Source organism: Myotis lucifugus, unplaced genomic scaffold (assembly GCF_000147115.1).
Source record: "Myotis lucifugus unplaced genomic scaffold, Myoluc2.0 scaffold_104, whole genome shotgun sequence".
Taxonomy (NCBI): Eukaryota; Metazoa; Chordata; class Mammalia; order Chiroptera; family Vespertilionidae; genus Myotis; species Myotis lucifugus.
This window is the reverse complement of record NW_005871152.1, coordinates 2566242-2584563: the sequence shown is the minus strand read 5'-3', so window position 1 is coordinate 2584563 and position 18322 is coordinate 2566242. Positions and strand designations below refer to the sequence as shown.

Below are 18322 nucleotides of genomic sequence, written 5' to 3'. Positions count from 1 at the left end.
GATGAAAACATTTAGCTTATCTGAGTTGGGTTAACGCCACTGTTTAATTCTTAAGTACTCAAGTTTAATACATACCTGACTGTCTTTAAGGAAATCCTTCAAGGTCTCTTGGTGTTTCTGTATCTGCTGCTGCAATGTGGCTTGTCTCTGTACTAGCAGTTCTTCTTGGGCTTTTTGGCTATAATTCAAAACTTCTCTTTGTAGCTCCAACTGCTTCTGAAGTCCCAAGTTATGTTGCTGAGCTAAGTTAGACTGTGAAAAACTTAAAAGTCCACCTTGAAATTTTGGGATCACAGAATCGCTCGAAGAAACTTTATGTTCATTCCTGGATGAATGTGATTCACAAATGTCTTTATATTTAACTTCAGCAAAAGGTAGTGAAATAAATGAATGTTCTCTTTCCTTAGGAAGAAATAAAGAAGGAATAGTGTTCTCAGAAGATTCACTTTCAATCAACTTACTTCTTCTGCTTAAAAGTAGTTCCTCCTGGGCCTTCTCATCAGAGTGCACCATTTCCTTTTGCAAGTCCAAGTGTGCTGTCAAATCAACTTGCTGAGGCAGACTAGGTTGTGAGAAACTTAAAAGCCTATCCTGTGATCTGGTTGGAAAAGAAGTCTGGATTCTTTCAGAGTCAACAGGCAGTGCTACCTGGGATAAGGTTAAAGAGGAGCTAACCTGCTCAGATGATACCCTTTTCTCCAATTTACTTAGTCTTTGCGAAAGCAATTCTTCTTGGGCTTCCTGCCTAAATCGAATGGCTTCCCTTTGTAGATCTAATTGCTGCTGAAGTACCATCAAATCATGATGGTGAGGTTGAATAAAATGCTCAGAAGATAACTTTTCCTCAAATTTATTTTGTCTGGGCAATATAAGCTGAGGTAAAACAGACTGCGATACACCCAAAAGACTAGCAGGCAATCTCGGTATCTCAGAATGACTTGAGGAGGCTGTATTATCACTCTCAGTTGGGCAAGGTTCTTGGCTTCTATCAGATTCAGTTAGAGGTAACGAAGCAAATGAATACTGTACCCTTAGGGGTAAGAAGGAAGAGGTGCCATCCTGCTCAAGAGATATTCCTTCCCTCCACTGACTCTGTTCATGTTCTTCCTGGGCTTTCTGTCTAGACTGAACGATGGCTTCCCTTTGTGCTGCTAACCGTTCTTGAAGCGCCTTCAAATTATCTTGTTGAGGATGGATAAGTTGTGATAGCTTCGAAAGCCTATCTTGCAATTCTGGGATCTGAAAATGGCTTGAAGGAATTTTACCATCCCTCTCTGTTGAAAGAGGTTCCTGGGTTTTACCATATTCAGAAGGTACTGAAGCAAATGAAAGGTGTCCTAACTGTGGTACAAATGAGGTGGAACCAGTTTGTTCAGAAGATGTATTTCCTTGGTTTTTTTGGCTAACGCGAAGGGCCTCCTCTGTGTCTAGCCATTCTTGGTGTTCCTCCAAATGACCCTGTGAAAATCTCAGAAATCTTTCCTGAAACCTTGGGATCTTAGAATGGCTTAAGGGACCTGCACTGTCACTTGACGAAAATTCCCGGCATCTTTCAGATTCAGCTACTTGGGATAGGAATAAAGAGGTGTCAGTCTGCTCAGAAGAAATTCCTTTTTCAAATTCACTTTGGAGTGCTGTCAAATTTTCTTGCTGTGGCAGGCTATGCTGTGGAGAACTGAAAGACTCATCCTGAAATGTTGGGATTACCAAGCGACTTGTGGGAACAGTACTTTCCTTCTCAGACAAATAAGGATCCTCAATTCTTCTGGGCTCTGTTTTAGCAGAAGCTTGCATCGCAACTGAATGTTGAGCACCCATTGGTGGGAATGAAAAACTCATCTGTCCAGACTTACTGTCTCTTAAATCCCTTTGTCTATGTGAAAGTAATTCCACCTGGGCTTCATGCCTCGCCTGAAGAGCTTCCCTCTGTGCAGTCAGTTGTTCTTGGAGCAACTTCAAACTATTGTGCAAAGGTAGGAACTGTTGCAGGAAACTCAAAGAGCCATCCTGAGATTTGGGGATTTCAGATTGGTTTGAAAGAAGTCTCTCCTCATTTTTAGATGAACACTGCTCCCAGATTTTTCCAGACTGAGTACCAGCAGAAACGAATGGAGGAAATGGATGCTGAGCTACCTGAGAGGGGAGAGAAGGTGGCTCAGTCTGTTCAGACCAGACTCTTCCACCCAGCTCACCCTGTTTATGTACATGTAATACTTCCTGGGCTTCCCGCCTGGCCTGAGTGTTGTCTCTCTGAATATTTAACTGTTCGTGAAGAAATTTTAAATTTTCTTGCTGTGATAAGATAGACTGTGAAAAACCCAAAAGCCTATCCTGAAGTTGTGGAACCCCAGGATGGCCTGAGGAAACTGCAGTGTCAATCTTGGATAGAGAAGGTTCCTGGATTCTCCCTGATTCAGCTTTGGCAGAAGGCAGTGAAGCAAACGAATCCATAGGTACCAATGGAAGGAATATAGAGGTGCCGGTTTGCCCTTCCAAGTCTTTTTGTTTGCCCAAAAGCAATTGTTCCTGGGCTTCCTGTCTGGACCGAAGAACTTCCTTCTGTAGGTCTAACTGCTCTTGGAGAAGCTTCAAATGACCTTTCTGGGCTGTGATGTTCTCTGAGGATGGCAAAGACTCATCTTGCATTTGGCTGATTACAGAGTGGCTTACAGGAACTGTACCTTTGCTCATAGCTGAAAAGGGTTCCTGGATTTTTCCAGATTCAACTTTAGTAGGCAGAGATATAAAAGAATGCTCAGCTAACAGTGGTAGGAATGAAGAAGGTTCCCTTGGCTTAGAAGCTGTATTTTCATTGTTCTCTGAGAACATCTGCTGGGACTCTAAAGTTCCAACTACTTCATTAGCATGCTGCAATATTAGTGGCCTATCATGTGCTAAAGTCCTTGAAAGTATATGAGAATCTTTAGGAACTGATTTATAGTCTCTCTGCTGTGTTTCAGTCTGTGAAAATTGCTTTGGCTGTTCTTGTGATCCCAAACATTTCTTTGCTAAAACATTTGTTTCTGTTGTCCCTACCTGTCTTTGTGGAAAGCGGTTTTGCCTTGGAACCTGAAAATAATCTTGTTCTAATTGGGGGATCTGTGAGGGTTGTATAGGCTGATATCTATTAGGGCTCAATTTGGGTCTCTGACCTTGATCCCAAAGTTCTGATATAATAGTGGGTCTTTCATATTTCCGTAGTGGGGCTGATACAACAGAATCAGATATTGATGATGCAGCTGGAATGGATGGATACTTTCCTTTTAACATAGTCTGATATTGGAGTAATTGTTTCCTGGCTGTTTCAACAGACTGTCTATGAAGCCTACCAAAAATGAACACAAAAACAAAACAAATAAATATTATTATTTTTTGATTAAAAAATACTCCATATTCTCAAGTGTGTATACATTAAATTCAATAGCAATCGAGGATGGGCCAGAATCATGGTGGAAAAGGAACTATGTTCACACTGCCCGTAGAGAAATCTATATGCTATAATTTTAAGGGAATCCCGATTAGATCTTCATATAAATAATAAACCTGGAAGATGTAGCCACACCCTATAACACATGAATTGTACCCTAGCTAATACCTCTTTTGCTGTAAAAGCTGACGTTGATAGTTGCGAATCATCTGCCTATGACTATCTTCATCAGTACTTATGGTGCACGATGCTTGAGAAGTGCCAACCTAATAAAAGACAAAGCTACTAATTAAAAGGCAAACCCAGAAACAAGTACTAAAGTATTTAATATGAACTTAAGTTCTATAATTAATTTCATATAGCTTTATTATTACTTTTTAAAATAAAAGATTGGCACTTCCACTATTAAGAAACAAAGTCATTTACCATTTTCTTTTAGTGCCAACCAAGTCCATGAGTTCATCATACCCATTACCTACAAATTATGGTCACATATACTGACACCATCTAGAACAGTGGTTCTCAACCTGTGGGTCGCAACCCCTTTGGGGGTCGAACAACCCTTTCACAGGGGTCGCCTAAGACCATCGGAAAACACATACATAATTACATACTGTTTTTGTGATTAATCACTATGCTTTAATTATGTTCAATTTGTAACAATGAAAATACATCCTGCATATCAGATATTTACATTACGATTCATAACAGTAGCAAAATTACAGTTATGAAGTAGCAACGAAAATAATTTTATGGTTGGGCGTCACCACAACATGAGGAACTGTATTAAAGGGTTGCGGCATTAGGAAGGTTGAGAACCACTGCTCTAGAAGCTGAAAGATGAAAGCGCTTAGGTTTGTATAAACATATATATGAGCTTATATATACAACTTTATATATATATGTACATGATTAAAAGAAAAAAAATTATCAAATAAGAATGAGAAATGCAAAAAAAAAAAGAATGAGAAATGCATTTTACTTTTCTGAATGCTAAGATTTCTTATACTGTATGCCCTCCATTTTGCAGACCTTGATTGAACAGACTTTGGATTTTATGGACAAAATTTCCAGTCTGTATGTCATATGTGAAAATTAAAACCTTGTTAATTTTTAAATGCTTTAAATCAAGATTTGCTTAAAGTTTACTTTGTTATTAATCCATTGTTATTTTTAACAAAAATTTTTGCAAATATGCAATATGTTGAAAAAGACACTAGTAATTTTGCTGGCATAAATAAATATTATATAATTCTAGCTATAGTCTACATATTTAAATCCAGAAGTCACTGCTCATAAACAATGTTCAGCAAATGATTGGCACATGACCATATCATCTCTCTTGCTGTAACTCTAGCATGTCAAACTTGCGGCCCAAAACGAATATTTTTTCAGCCCAGCCAATATTAACGATATGTGAGAAACGTTTTAATAAAAATTTCGTAACTTAACTTTTACAATATCCTGTTATATATAATTATTAATGAACTACAATGTTCGCTAATGACTGATTGCTATAATCGTGTTGCATTCCATTTTCCCTACGCTCCTTATGCGCAGGCGCACCATTTTTCTCCACTAATACTAGCAGTGAATATTTTAGCAGCCGATGGCCACGTCGTCTTGGACTGGCTTGTTTGGTGAGTGCAACAGGGAATACTTTGCTTTCAGAGAACAAGAAAAATAGGTTTATTTGTGTTACGCTTATTAATTTAGCAGTCAGTGTCTGCTAAGTTAATGTTCAAGAAAAAATATTAAATTTTTATTAAAATGTTCTATTATTTTATGTTAATGATTACTCATTTATTTCAGCCCTTTGTATTCAGCATGTCTTTATTGAAATAAACCTATGTTTCTATGAAAATTGAAGCTATTGCTTTTTTGCGGCCCACATAACCTTAAACTTTGTTTATTTGACCCATGTTAGCCTTTGAGCTTGACATGCTTGCTGTAACTGGTTCTGTTGTCTCGTGGGGTGACTATCTGTAGCAGTTTAAATGCAGGCGGCCGCCAATGTTCCCACGTGTGCTAGCCACACCCCAGCCGTGTACACTTGTTTACTCGAGGTGACTGGTGAATGCATGTATTTACTAGACCTTTCCAGTATAAATTTAAAATTACAGTAATACATATAGAAAACTTTTCTGTGAAATTAAATTTTTCATACATAATTTACAGAAACGTGTCTAATCAGTAAAAACAGGTAAAGTAATTAATTTGTTAATTTTTTAACATATGCATTGGGAAAACCTACTTTATTATATAACAGACTTTCGGCTTTAGCAGAAACCCCCTCACCCGAATTAGTCCATTATATTGAGGTTTTATTATATTTCCTTATCCCCCAGTGGTCTATGTAGGGATGAGATTTCCCCGCATCCTACCTCAGTCTGGTGAGGTTGTTTTCTTTTTCCTTCTTCCAGCTGAGCCCTGAAGCAATCAGATTCTAATCTTAACTTCTGTTGTTCAATTTGTTCAAGTAATTCCAATTGCTTTTGCTTCTGCTCTTCTATTTCCATTATCTAGGTAAAAAAAAAACAACACACAAGGAAAAACACAAAACTATGGATCTATTAACAACAAACTCACACAAAAGAAAAGTTTATAGTATGAATTGCATTGAAAAGAAACAGTCATGATCACCAACAGTACCAATTATCCCAGAAGATTATCTGTTATTGTGCTGCTGTCGGGGGCAAGGGGGAAGGGAGTGAACGATGGCAAAAGGAGGAAAAGAGAAAAAGGGAAAAAATTTAAAAAGAGGCAGAAAGAAAACAACAACACATTAATGATTTCTATTTCCTGGAAGCACAGGGAAGCCATGATCATCACTGAAGCCCCACCTCCAGAGAAGGCCAAATTCTGTGTCCACATCGTTAATTTCACAACATACTAAGTAAGAAATGACAAAGAAATTAAATGTCAAGGCCTCCCCAAACACTTTGATTTCTAAGGCATACCCATAGAAGAATGCAGTTATTTAGAACCCAAATAGCAATACAATGATAAACACTGTCAGGCAGGAAACAGAGTTGGCCAATGGCACATGGATGGCACCTGGACCCTAATGTTACACCAATATACACACAGATCCAAGGAAAAGAATGGATGTCAGAGTGACCAAGTTTCATGAGGACAGGGACTGGGCTAACCTGGTTGCCTGCTAAATCCAGCATCTAGTCAAGTCCCTGATACATATGTAATACATAGTAAATATTTACTGATTAAGTAAAAAAAATGAATGTGAAGTTTTATTAAGAGGAACACTTTTATTAGAGATAATAAAAGATGATCTTGTTTTCAAAACAAAAATTGCCTCAATCTGAAACTACCTATTTTTAGTCAGGCAACAGTTAAAAATTAATGAGGCTATACCAAGTTCCTATCTTCATTTCCTTACTTTCCCTCAGGGTAGGAACCACTGAATTTAGCTGTTTACAGTTCTGTAGTACCTCTAGAACAGCATTATCAATATAAAAGTCACTAGCTACATGTGACTAGGTAAGTGAATTCAAACTAAGTAAAAATTAAAATTCAGTTTCTCATTACACTAGTAATATTTCAAGTATTTAATAGCCCATGTAGCTAGCAGCTACATGGACACAGATATAGAACATTTCCATTACCACAGAAAGTTCTATTGGACAATAATGCTTTAGAATATTGATTAAAAAAACAAGTATCTGAGAAGAAATACTGGCTCAGAATTTAACTGTATAGCTGTATTTTTATAAAAACTATATAAACTGATTGACTTAGTAACAACCAGCTTCTTTCAAGGTAATTTATATTAAAAATAAATATTTTGCCCTAGCCAGTTTGGCTCAATGGATAGAGTATCGGCCCAGGGACTAAAGGGCCCTGGGTTCGATTCCAGTCAAGGGCACATACCTCGGTTGTAGGTTCGCTGACCCTGGTTAGGGTGTGTACAAGAGGCAACCAATCTATGTGTCTCTCTCACATTGATGTTTCTGTCTCCCTCTCCCTTCCACTCTTTAAAAATCAATGGAAAAATATCCTCGGCTGAGGATTAAAATAAATAAATAAATAAAGGAAAAGCTGTGTTGAGACTGAATATTGAATGTCATATGTAATTGAAAAATTAAAACAAAGAAACAAACCAAAAAAAACCTTAAATAAATAAATAAATAAATAAGATCTTTTACTAAAGTATATGGAACCAAAATTATAGATAAGAAGGTTGAATTTAAATTTTTCTTCTGAAATACTATTTTTCAAAAAATCTTTAAAATTACAAAGCCCAGGCAAATGGGCTTGATCCAATAGTACGACAGGGATCCATTTATTCCACAAATATTTATTGAACACTTATTATGCATAAAGCACTGTACCAGAAATTCTGTAGAATAAAATACATTTTTAAAAAGTCTCCGACTTTAAAAAACAAATACATTTTATAGGAAAGATATGTACAAAAGTATAAAATGCTAAGCAGAAGTCATAAGGGTAAAATGAATAGTACATGTGAAGATGAAGTGCCTTCTATCAGCTGAATGTGTAAGTCAAGGTAGAATAAATGGTATCAAATGTAGCCAGATATTAAGACAAATTTCACTGGTCAAACAAAATTATAGTACCAAGGGGAAGAATAAAACCTTTAAAAACAAAAATTTCAAATTACCTGTTTCTGTCTTGCTGCCATTCTAATTCTGGTTGCTTCCTCTTGAGGATGGAGTAGAACTGAATTCTGAGCTACAGCTGTGATTGTTTGGGTCTCATTTATTTCTAAGAGGATTCCCAAAACAAAAATTAGTTTTAATAATTTAGAATTTTATTCATTCATTTCATGAAGTTTTATTAGGAAAAAGATTTGAAGATCAAGCAAGTTTAATTTGAGGATGTAAATTTAAAAAGGATGGAAATTAAAAAAAATACCTTGTTCCTTTTTAGAGTCTGCATCACATGAAATTGGTTGATCTTCACTAGTGAGTGGTCCAGAGTCAACTGTTAGCATATCACTTTCAACTATAATAAATACATTATTATGAACATATTATCACTGTTAATCTTAAATCTAAACAAAGTAACAAAACTCTGCACTCAGATTAACAATTCATCTTGGTCCACCTGAATGTCTTATTTAAGATCCAGTCACCTTCCAGATGACCACATATTTTATATATTAAACTTGGGCCTAGCCCAGCCAGCGTGGCTCAGTGGTTGAACATCGACCTATAAACCAGGAGGCCCTGGTTCGATTTCTGGTCAGGGCATAGGCCTGGTTTTTGGGCTCAATCCCCAGTGTGGGGTGTTCAGGAGGCAGCTGATCAGGGATTCTCTCATCATTGATGTTTCTCTCTCTCCCACCCCCTTCCTCTCTGAAATCAATAAAAATATAAAAACAACAAAAGCCCGGCCAGCATGGCTCAGAGGTTAAGTGTCAACCCATGAACTAGGGCAGAGATGGCGAACCTTTTGAGCTCGGTGTGTCAGCATTTTGAAAAACCCTAACTTAACTCTGGCGCCGTGTCACATATAGAAATTTTTTGATATTTGCAACCATAGTAAAACAAAGACTTATATTTTTGATATTTATTTTATATATTTAAATGCCATTTAACAAAGAAAAATCAACCAAAAAAATGAGTTCGCGTGTCACCTCTGACACGCGTGTCATAGGTTCGCCATCACTGAACTAGGAAGTCATGGTTCAATTCCAGGTCAGGGCACATGCCCGGGTTGCAGGCTTGATCCCCAGTGATGGGCATGCAGGAAACAGCCAACCAATAATTCTCTCTCATCATTGATGTTTCTCTCTTTCTCTCTCCCTCTCCCTTCCTCTCTGAAATCAATAAAAATGTATTTAAAGTCAACAACAACAAAAAACCTTGAGCCTAATATAAGGAGACAGATGGAAGACTGAAATTGTAAACAAAAAGGAAAAAATGAAGAACCATTAAGAAGGCATGCTGACAGCTTCAAACACAATGGAAAAGCATAAAATAAGCAGGACACCAAAGTTTAAGCAGAAGATAAAGAAATTTAAAAGTATCTTTGAGATATTTAGATGTTATGATTTTTATTATTTATGAAACCAGAGCAGAGAAGAAAGTTAAGGCAATCATATCAGGGTAGCCAGAAACTCTGCATTAAATATTCACTCATTCATGCACTTATTCATTCAGTACCTACTTAAGTGTTGCATGTTAGGGACACTGTGGTAAATAAGAAATGGCCTTAAAAAAAAGAAAGATATAAGTATCCTAAAAAAAAGATGAAATTAGAACCTATGATAAGTACTATATAAGAAAAACAAAGGGTTCTGCAAGAGTATTACAGATGAGATTTCTCTTAGGAAATGACACTTAAGCAGACACTTGAAAGTTAAGGAGGAATCAGCCAGGTAAGCAGGTATTAACACCCTGTGAGGATAAAAACAACTTGGCACATTCAGGGAACTGAATGAGGATCAAATGGGTGTAGTTAAACAAGGGGGAAAGTGAAGCAAGACGAGGCTAGAGAAAGGCTACTTATAAGAGGCCCTTTTCAAAATTGAGATGAAAGAGGCCCCTTTTATTGCAACTTTGTTGGCCACTCCTTTGTACTGCCTTTGCTGTTCTCTAGCCATCTTCTAAATGCTGGAGTCCCTCAGAGGGTCTTAGAAGCCCTCTTTTCACTGAATTCTCTAATTCTTTAATCATCATATGTATGTCTGACTTCCGAACTTACCTCTCTTGCTTTAAGCTATTCATTTAACTGAACAAATATTAACTGAGCATCTTTTATGTACAAGGCACTAGTCTATGCTCTGGGATTTAGCAATGAACAAACTCAAGTTCTTATCCTCATGGAGATGACATTGTGGGATTGGAGATTGCTCAGGAAAAGTGTCAAGATAAGGCGCAAATAAGCAAAAGAGTAAATTTATGGTTCATTAGATGTTGATGAGAGACACAGAGAAAAAGCAGGTTAAAGGGATAGGGAGTAAAGGGAATGTGGGTGGGGCGAGGGGCTGAACCTTGCCTTTTTGTGTAGAGTGGTAAGAGAAAGCCTTACTGAGAAAGCATTTTTGAGCCAATATCTGAAGTGAGAGTGAATCATTAAAATACCCAAGAGCACTCCAGCCAGAAAGACCAACTGCAAATACTATGTGAGCCATGTCTGCTGTGTTAAGAATACCAAGGAAGCCAGTGCCTATGGTTGGGGAGGTGCAGAGAAAGAAGTCAGAGAGTGAGGATGAAAGAAATGACAGGGTAGGGGTGTATGTGCAGATCACATAAAGCTTTGATGCTACTGTAAGCACTTTGGTTTTTACTGAGTGAAACTGGCAGTTGTTGGAGAGCTTCCCCCAGAAGAATGAGGTGATTTTAACAGGATGAGTCTGGGAAGAGACTATAGCAGGGAGGTAGAAAACAGAAAATAAAGGACCTTTTAAGGGTTTACTACAGGAAGCTACACTAGAGAATGAATGTGGCTTAAACTAGAATGGTAGGTGGTGAGTAATGGCTGGACTTCGGATATATTTTGAGGGTAGGAGCACTAGGATTTGCTGATGATTCAGATGTAGGATGTAAAAGAAAGAAACCAGAATAACGAGCTTTTGGGCTCAAGCAAAAGAATTTTACTACCACTTATTGAAATATAGAGGACTGTAAGAAAAGCAGGTGCTGGGTGGAAGGGGATATCAAGAGTTCAGTTTTCGCCGAAACCGGTTTGGCTCAGTGGATAGAGCGTCGGCCTGCGGACTGAGGGGTCCCGGGTTCGATTCCGGTCAAGGGCATGTACCTGGGTTGCGGGCACATCCCCGGTGGGAGATGTGCAGGAGGCAGCTGATCGATGTTTCTCTCTCATCGATGTTTCTAACTCTCTCTCTCTCCCCCTTCCTCTCTGTAAAAAATCAATAAAATATATTTAAAAAAAAAAAAAAAAAAAAAAAAAAAAAAAAAAAGAGTTCAGTTTTGGAAAAGTTTGACAAGGGAAGATGTCAAGTAGACATTTAAATGAGTGGAGTTCAAAGGAGAGACCAAGCCTAAAAAGACACCCTTGGAAATCATCAGTACATAGATGGTAATACAAAGTCATGACATTAGAGATAGACTAGGAAGTGTTGATACAAAGAGAAAAGATTTGAGAAACAAGCTCGGGGCAATGACTAGTGGTTGTAGAGATCAGGATAAGCAGCAAAGGAAACCATGGAGGAGGAGCCAGTGAGATAGGAAAACCAAGAGAGGGCGGGGTCAACAGGTCAAGTGAAGAAATGGTTTCCAGAAGGCTTCCTGTTGTACTTGGAATAAAATCCCAATATGGATGAATCACTACTCTTGGAAGCCTGGTAGCAAAGTATTTCCATACAAATACAATCACATTTTTAAAAAAGACAGAAGACAAAATTCTAAGAATAAGCACATAATACAGTACACTCAAAAGCTGATAACACGTTCATCTCCTTTGATTCTCTCAAGAGTTGTTCCTAAGGAAATAATTTAAAATAAGGCAAAGACTTTGCTAAAAGAATGCTCATTGCAGCACATGAAATACCAAGAAAAATTAGAAATAGCCTAAATGTCTCAACAAGAGAAAACCGGTTAATTTTGGTTCATCAATTATATTGGATATAAATGTAATATTACTACATTGAAAGTGGTCTGGAAGGAGATTCACTAGAGTTTTTTGTTTTGTTTTTTAACATTTATTGCCTTTAAGTAGCAGCAATATGGGCTCTAAAACATTTTTTTTACCTTTATTCATTTTTTTAATCTTTAAATTCTTTATTAGTTAAGGAATTACAAATGTGTCCTCATTTTTTTACCTCTATTCTTTGATTTTTCAGGAATGAGCATATATACATATTATCCTCACCTGAACATATGTTTTCATTGATTTTAGAGAGGGAGAGAGAAACATCAATGTGAGAGAGAAACATGGATCAGTTGCCTCCTGTATTGCGCCCCAAATGGGAATTGAACCCACAACCTTTTGGTATAAGGGACATTGCTCCAACCCACTGAGCCACTGTGCCAGGGCAGGAATGAACATATTTTTAAGTAACTTAGAAAGGGTGTATGGACTACAAAATGAGACTACTGGACAGACACACCTTGTTCCTGCCTAGAGGATAGTGTTCCCTCTTCAATAGCAGTTGTTTCTGATTCAAATGTTGGTGCTTTACTCTCAGTTTCACTTTCATCCTCAGACATGGATTTAATTGTCCATAGAGATTTCTGGTTTCGAATCTTATTTAATAATTTTTTAAAAAGAATTTTTGAAGGGAGTTGCTGGGTCTTCATTGCCAAGGGAACTAAAAGAAAAGAAAAAACATTTATTCAGCATCTATTATATAACCAGTAAATTATTCTATCTTTATACTTAGTTACTGCTACAACTACTAGTTAAAACAAAAGCACAACTTCATTTTCCTCACATTATTTATAATTTAACAGTATGTACAATGCTATTCAAACCCAATCACAATTTTATGACCAGGAATAATATTTTTAACTTAAATTTAATAAAGACACCAAAATTAAACTATTTTCCAACAAGCATCCATCAGAAATTTGAAGCTGAAAATGTATCAGTAACATGTTTATTCTGTTTGTAAATGAAGACAGAATGCATACCTCTTAATTTGTAAGATTAACTTTGAAAATATGTGTTGTAAGGTTCTATATGCTAGAGGAGGATACCAATTATGGCTCTGTACTTAGTAGCTACAGAGAAAAACATTAGCAGTTATACCTTGAAAGCAAATCAAGTGCTCCCAAAGTATTCCTGGTACTATCTTGGAAAATTTCTCCCACTTATCATCATAAAGAGATCCCTGTAGTTAAAAATTCTTAAGTTGTTTCCTCAAAACATCCTTCCATATGGGCTGATAGTACAATTCCAAAACTCAGTACAATACTAACAATTCTCTAAGGGGACAAAACTGTGTTTCCAATGCATAGTGTTCTGACTTAAGGAATAAAATTTAAGAAATCTACAGAGGTTGAAAACTGGCAGACTATAATTTTATCTGACCTATGCTTTCCTTTAAACTTTCTTAGTCATAACTTACATGTACAGCACAGTGAATTTTACATTCATCCAGATCATTATGTGAAACATTTCAAAAACTCCTTCATGCTCCTTCGAGTCAATACACCCCTAAAGATAACTATTATGCTGCCTTGAGACCAGATTATTTTTGCCTGTTTTTCTCTTTAATTTTATATAAATATGGAATTACATTTAGGTATTTTATTTTTACCTGGCTTTTTTCACTCACCATTTAAAAACAATAGTATTCCTAGGTTCTTTTGAAAAATCAAGAGAATTGGCAACACCCAACCAGCAATCCCAAATGGATCAGCAGTAGCTGAAAAGTGACTGTCCTTTTAGATAAGGCAAGTTGTGCAACTCTGACAAACCACCAATCTGAATGATATTCCCAATGAAAACAACTCAAAGAGCTGAAGGAAACAGTAAAGTATCTTCTTAAAGGCACTGCTGATCTGGCAAGAAAATAAGATTCTGCAGAGGCCAGAAATGAAATTTAAGTGGGAATTCTGGAAGACAAGTGAGCCCAAAACCACCTTCTGAAGTTATTTCCAAACCACAATGACCTTACATTTTGGACAGTAGTGTGGGCCTAGGGACAGGGACAAAGCCTAGAGCCCTCACCCAAGGAGTTCAAGAGGAGACCCACATAAAGTTGGAAGCCTAAAGGGCTACCTATCCAGTGTAGGGTGGAAATGATGAGAAAACCTGAGTGGTTTTGAACAAAGGCCATAGTAGTTAGGGATAGGGGTAAAAAGAGGTCAAAATGAAGAGGACTTAGTCTTACAGCAGATATAGAGTAAAAGAGCGGGAGGTGTCAGAGGCAACCACTGGTCTAGCTTAGACAACTGCAAACTATATCTATATATATAAAAGGCTAATATGCAAAGTGACCCCTCAGGAGTTCGACCAGGAGACCTGGAGTTTGATCGCTCGGTATGACGTGCGCTGACCAGGGGGCAGCGCGGAATGAAAGAAGTCCCCGGTCGGCAGCTGGAAGGCCCTATCAGCCCTGATTGCTGGCCAGGCCTAGGGACCCTACCTGTGCACAAATTTCGTGCACTGGGCCTCTAGTATATATATAAAAGGCTAATATGCAAAGTGTCCCCTCAGGAGTTTGATCACTTGCTATGACGTGTGCTGACCACCAGCGGGCAGCGTGGAACAAAGGAAGGCCTTAGCTGGCAGCCGGAAGGCCCTGATTGGCCCAGATCACAAGCCAGGCTGAAGGACCCTACCTGTGCATGAATTTCGTGCACCGGGTCTCTAGTTTACTACAGAGGAAGAAGACAGGAAGACAAGGTTTCTGGAGTTAAGAGAAGATGATCAATTTGCTGTTAAGATACTGAGTGTTTTTTTTTTAAATATATTTTATTGATTTTTTACAGAATTTTTTACAGAGAGGAAGGGAGAGAGATAGAGAGTTAGAAACATCGATGAGAGAGAAACATCGATCAGCTGCCTCCTGCACATCTCCTACTGGGGATGTGCTCGCAACCCAGGTACATGCCCTTGACCGGAATCGAACCTGGGACCTTTCAGTCCGCAAGCCGACGCTCTATCCACTGAGCCAAACCGGTTTTGGCGAGATACTGAGTTTTAAGTACCCATGATAAGGTTTAGAATGGTGGAGACAGAGATGAAGTTTAGAAAAGAGATCTAAGAGTTTGCTATTTATTACACATTTAGTGCCTAGCTATAATTAACACAGTAGGATTTCTTTGGTGATTTGATGAAAGTCTAAAAAAAATGCTAATCTTTCAAATGAATTCAGAATCAAGCATCTAAACCAAGTAACCTAAAAATCTTCAGACTATATGTACATATGAATAAAAGAACTTTTCTCCTATATATATGAAAAGGATCATTAATAATGGAAATCTGTACATGCTGTTTCCTCCTTCCATCACTCCTATTCCCATTAAGCACTATTTGCACTCAAATTAGACCACACTTTTCTGTTGGCAAATGATTAGCATTTTGTTCTATGAAACACTGTAATATTCAATTTTGAATAAGTTTTTACCATCTGCTTCACCAGGACATATTGTTTCAGCTTCTGTCACTGGAGGTTTTTCAGTTTCACCTAAATTTTCTTGTTCCATTGAAAGGTCCAGTTCTTCATCTTGGATCTGATCAGTCACAGTGGGCAAAGGTTCTGGTTCGAGGTGCAAAATCAGGTTTCCTTTCACCTCTCAATAAAGAAATACAGAGATATGTTTCCATTCCAAAATGACTAAAAAGAACTTGAGCATAAAAATTTAAAGGCCATTACAGTTTCTAAGTCTAAAACATGAGGACCTCTTTCAAACGAACAACTCATTTCAAAATAAAAACTGCTTCATCAATGCAAACGTATTTTACCACCAAGACATTTAAAGGCATCGCTGAAAGTTTATTGAAAATATCTTACTCCTGTCTGCATTGTACATGTCTTCAAAGGCAAATTCGAGCTCTCTCTGCCAGTCTTCATTCATTTCACTGCGTTTGTATGGAAGTGCAACTAGTTGTGGTGGCATTCGTGCTACAGTCTGTCTCCTACGTGCCAGGTCCTCTTGCTGTAGCTGTTTGAGTTCTTTCATTAGTTTCTCTTGATTCTTCAAGAATAAAGAGATTTCATTAACAACAGCTGAGGCACACACTTAGGGTATTAATATTAACAGTGAGGGAAAAGTAGAGAAATTGTGAGAAACAGGGCCAGGGGTTCCCCTCCCTCCTCTACCATTTGTTATACCACAAAAAAGACATTAATTTATTCATTCAAAAAATATTTACTAAATGTCAGATACCACTGATGTTAGAGATACAACCTCACCCCTAGAGCAGCAAACAGGGAATTAGTACTCTGTCAGTAAGGACTCTAAGGTGGTGGGTAGTACTGATTACACCACAAAGCTTCAAAGGTATCTGCCAGTTATAGTTCTCCTTTCTCAGGACAGTCATGAAGTTAGGCTCTATCTAAGTAGACTCTCTATAAGTGCCACGACTGCTGCAATGCACTCTGTACCAGTTCTCCTCGCAGACAGCAGCATATACCAGACTCAGGTAGGCACCAGGACCCAGAGCGACTGTGGCTTAACAGATGATACTTATTACATCATACTCTGGGAACCACCATGATTAAAGGGGATCTACATGTATCTCTTTAAGCTTAGAGTCTGGCTAATTGGAAATTTAAGCAGGAGTTTCAGTGAGGTTATCTAATAGGATTTTGGTGGTGGAGGCTAGGGAGGGAGCATAAGAGAAGACTTCTGATTCCTTGGGATGAGGATTTAGCCCGATAAAAGTAGGTGAAGGAGAAGGCATATAAGAAAGAAGTAACAACTACAGTACAAAGGTATGGAAATGAAGGCTCAGGGTATTCAGAAAAAGTACGCTATTCATTATAGATAGGACATACAAGTAGAGGGCAGGGGTATTCAAGGAAAAAAGATAAAGTTGAAAGGGCAAGTAGCAGCCAAACACTAGTTATAACAGACACTAGATACCAGCAGGAAATACGGTCCCAGGGCACAATGGGATTTACAGCAAAAAGGTTCAGACAGGGGAAAGGAAATGCTCCAGTAGTAATGAGATTGCATAGTTTGATGACATTTTTGTGTAAGAGACACTAAGTCTGAAAAAAGGTGGACAGCCTGTATAACCAAGTGTTTGTCAAGTGATTACATATACACACTACTTATTCTTATATAAAGTTTAAAATATTTTGTCATTTGGAGATAAAATATTTTTTGCCATGTCCTGAAAAAGAATCAAATTATGAAATCACTTCATTTACATTAAGTTTCAAATCATTAACTTCTTATTCAATTAACTTCAAAGATATTTGAATAAGTATACTACTCATGGCTCGCTGAAAGCTTGGCATATTTTCCTACTTGAATTATTTATAATATCTACCACCACCAATGATAAAATTACTGTGGGCTTATGAAATTCCAAGCACAATCCCAGGGGCTTCAGTCAATTCACTTAATCCTCACAAAACAGATCATGAAACAGAGCTCAGAGAGCTTAGGTAACCTGCCTGAGATCAAACAGCAAAGGAGTAAAGAGACAAAAATCTAGGCCGACTGTGGAGCCCACTTACTTCACCACCAGACACTATTGATTTATGGAGGAGTGCTCAGTTTACGATGCTTTCACAATTTTTACTATAGGTTTAGGCCTTAGATAGACTGATACTAATTCAGACATTCAGTTATTTTAGTCATAACTTATTTCCAGTTTATAACAGCTAAAAATTTAAGGGAGAAGGTAATAATTCAGTTCAAACTATACAAATGAACTTTAGTAAGATAGGCATTTTGCCAATGTCACCCCAAAAAATTCAATTTTAAAAAAAGACAGGCATTTATTCCTCACAGAAGCACTTAAAAACTTCCTCAGATAAGCATTTAAAACATCTAAATGCATGCGCCAAATTCAGAACATAAATTCAGACTTCTAAAAAGATTAGTCATTTCTATGCTGTTTCAAGAATAAACACTTGCTGACAAATGTGAAGCTGAAACTATGAAGCCCGTTTTCATTATACATATTCTGCAGTTCTGCAACAACCACCTTTTCAAAGCTGCTTGACAACAGGGTCATGACTCCACCTTTGAATCAACACTCTGCGAAGCCAACAAGTGCTCTGCTCAACAAATATTTAATGAGTTGAATTCTAGAATTTACAGAGCACAAATTAGAAAAGTGATTAATTTCTTCTCAGGCTAGTCTTGAATTGATTAAAATATTTAACTTTTAATAAATCCATCATTAGTAAACATTTTAGAACAGCAATATACTATTAGTGAGAACAGCTTCACCCAACCTGAATCTGAAACAAGAGGTAAAAGAAAGTGGGGAAATTTGAAATCATATGACTCAGAGGCTATGTTTTCACATTCTTCA

At 37.5% G+C, this 18322-nt stretch overlaps 1 protein-coding gene across 2 annotated transcripts in view; it reads right to left on the bottom strand.

Annotated features, from left to right (window-relative positions):
- The window catches only part of CEP295 (centrosomal protein 295), a 46281-nt gene that overhangs the window by 22664 nt on the left and 5295 nt on the right, over nucleotides 1-18322 (bottom strand). For both annotated transcript variants that reach the window (XM_014459177.2, XM_014459178.2), the window contains exons 3-10: nucleotides 15840-16023; nucleotides 15453-15620; nucleotides 12486-12686; nucleotides 8324-8413; nucleotides 8070-8173; nucleotides 5812-5949; nucleotides 3596-3693; nucleotides 76-3325 (exon numbers count right to left, since the gene is read on the bottom strand). In XM_014459177.2, the coding sequence (XP_014314663.1) occupies nucleotides 76-3325; nucleotides 3596-3693; nucleotides 5812-5949; nucleotides 8070-8173; nucleotides 8324-8413; nucleotides 12486-12686; nucleotides 15453-15620; nucleotides 15840-16023 (4233 nt within the window). The remainder of the gene's footprint in view (nucleotides 1-75; nucleotides 3326-3595; nucleotides 3694-5811; nucleotides 5950-8069; nucleotides 8174-8323; nucleotides 8414-12485; nucleotides 12687-15452; nucleotides 15621-15839; nucleotides 16024-18322) is intronic.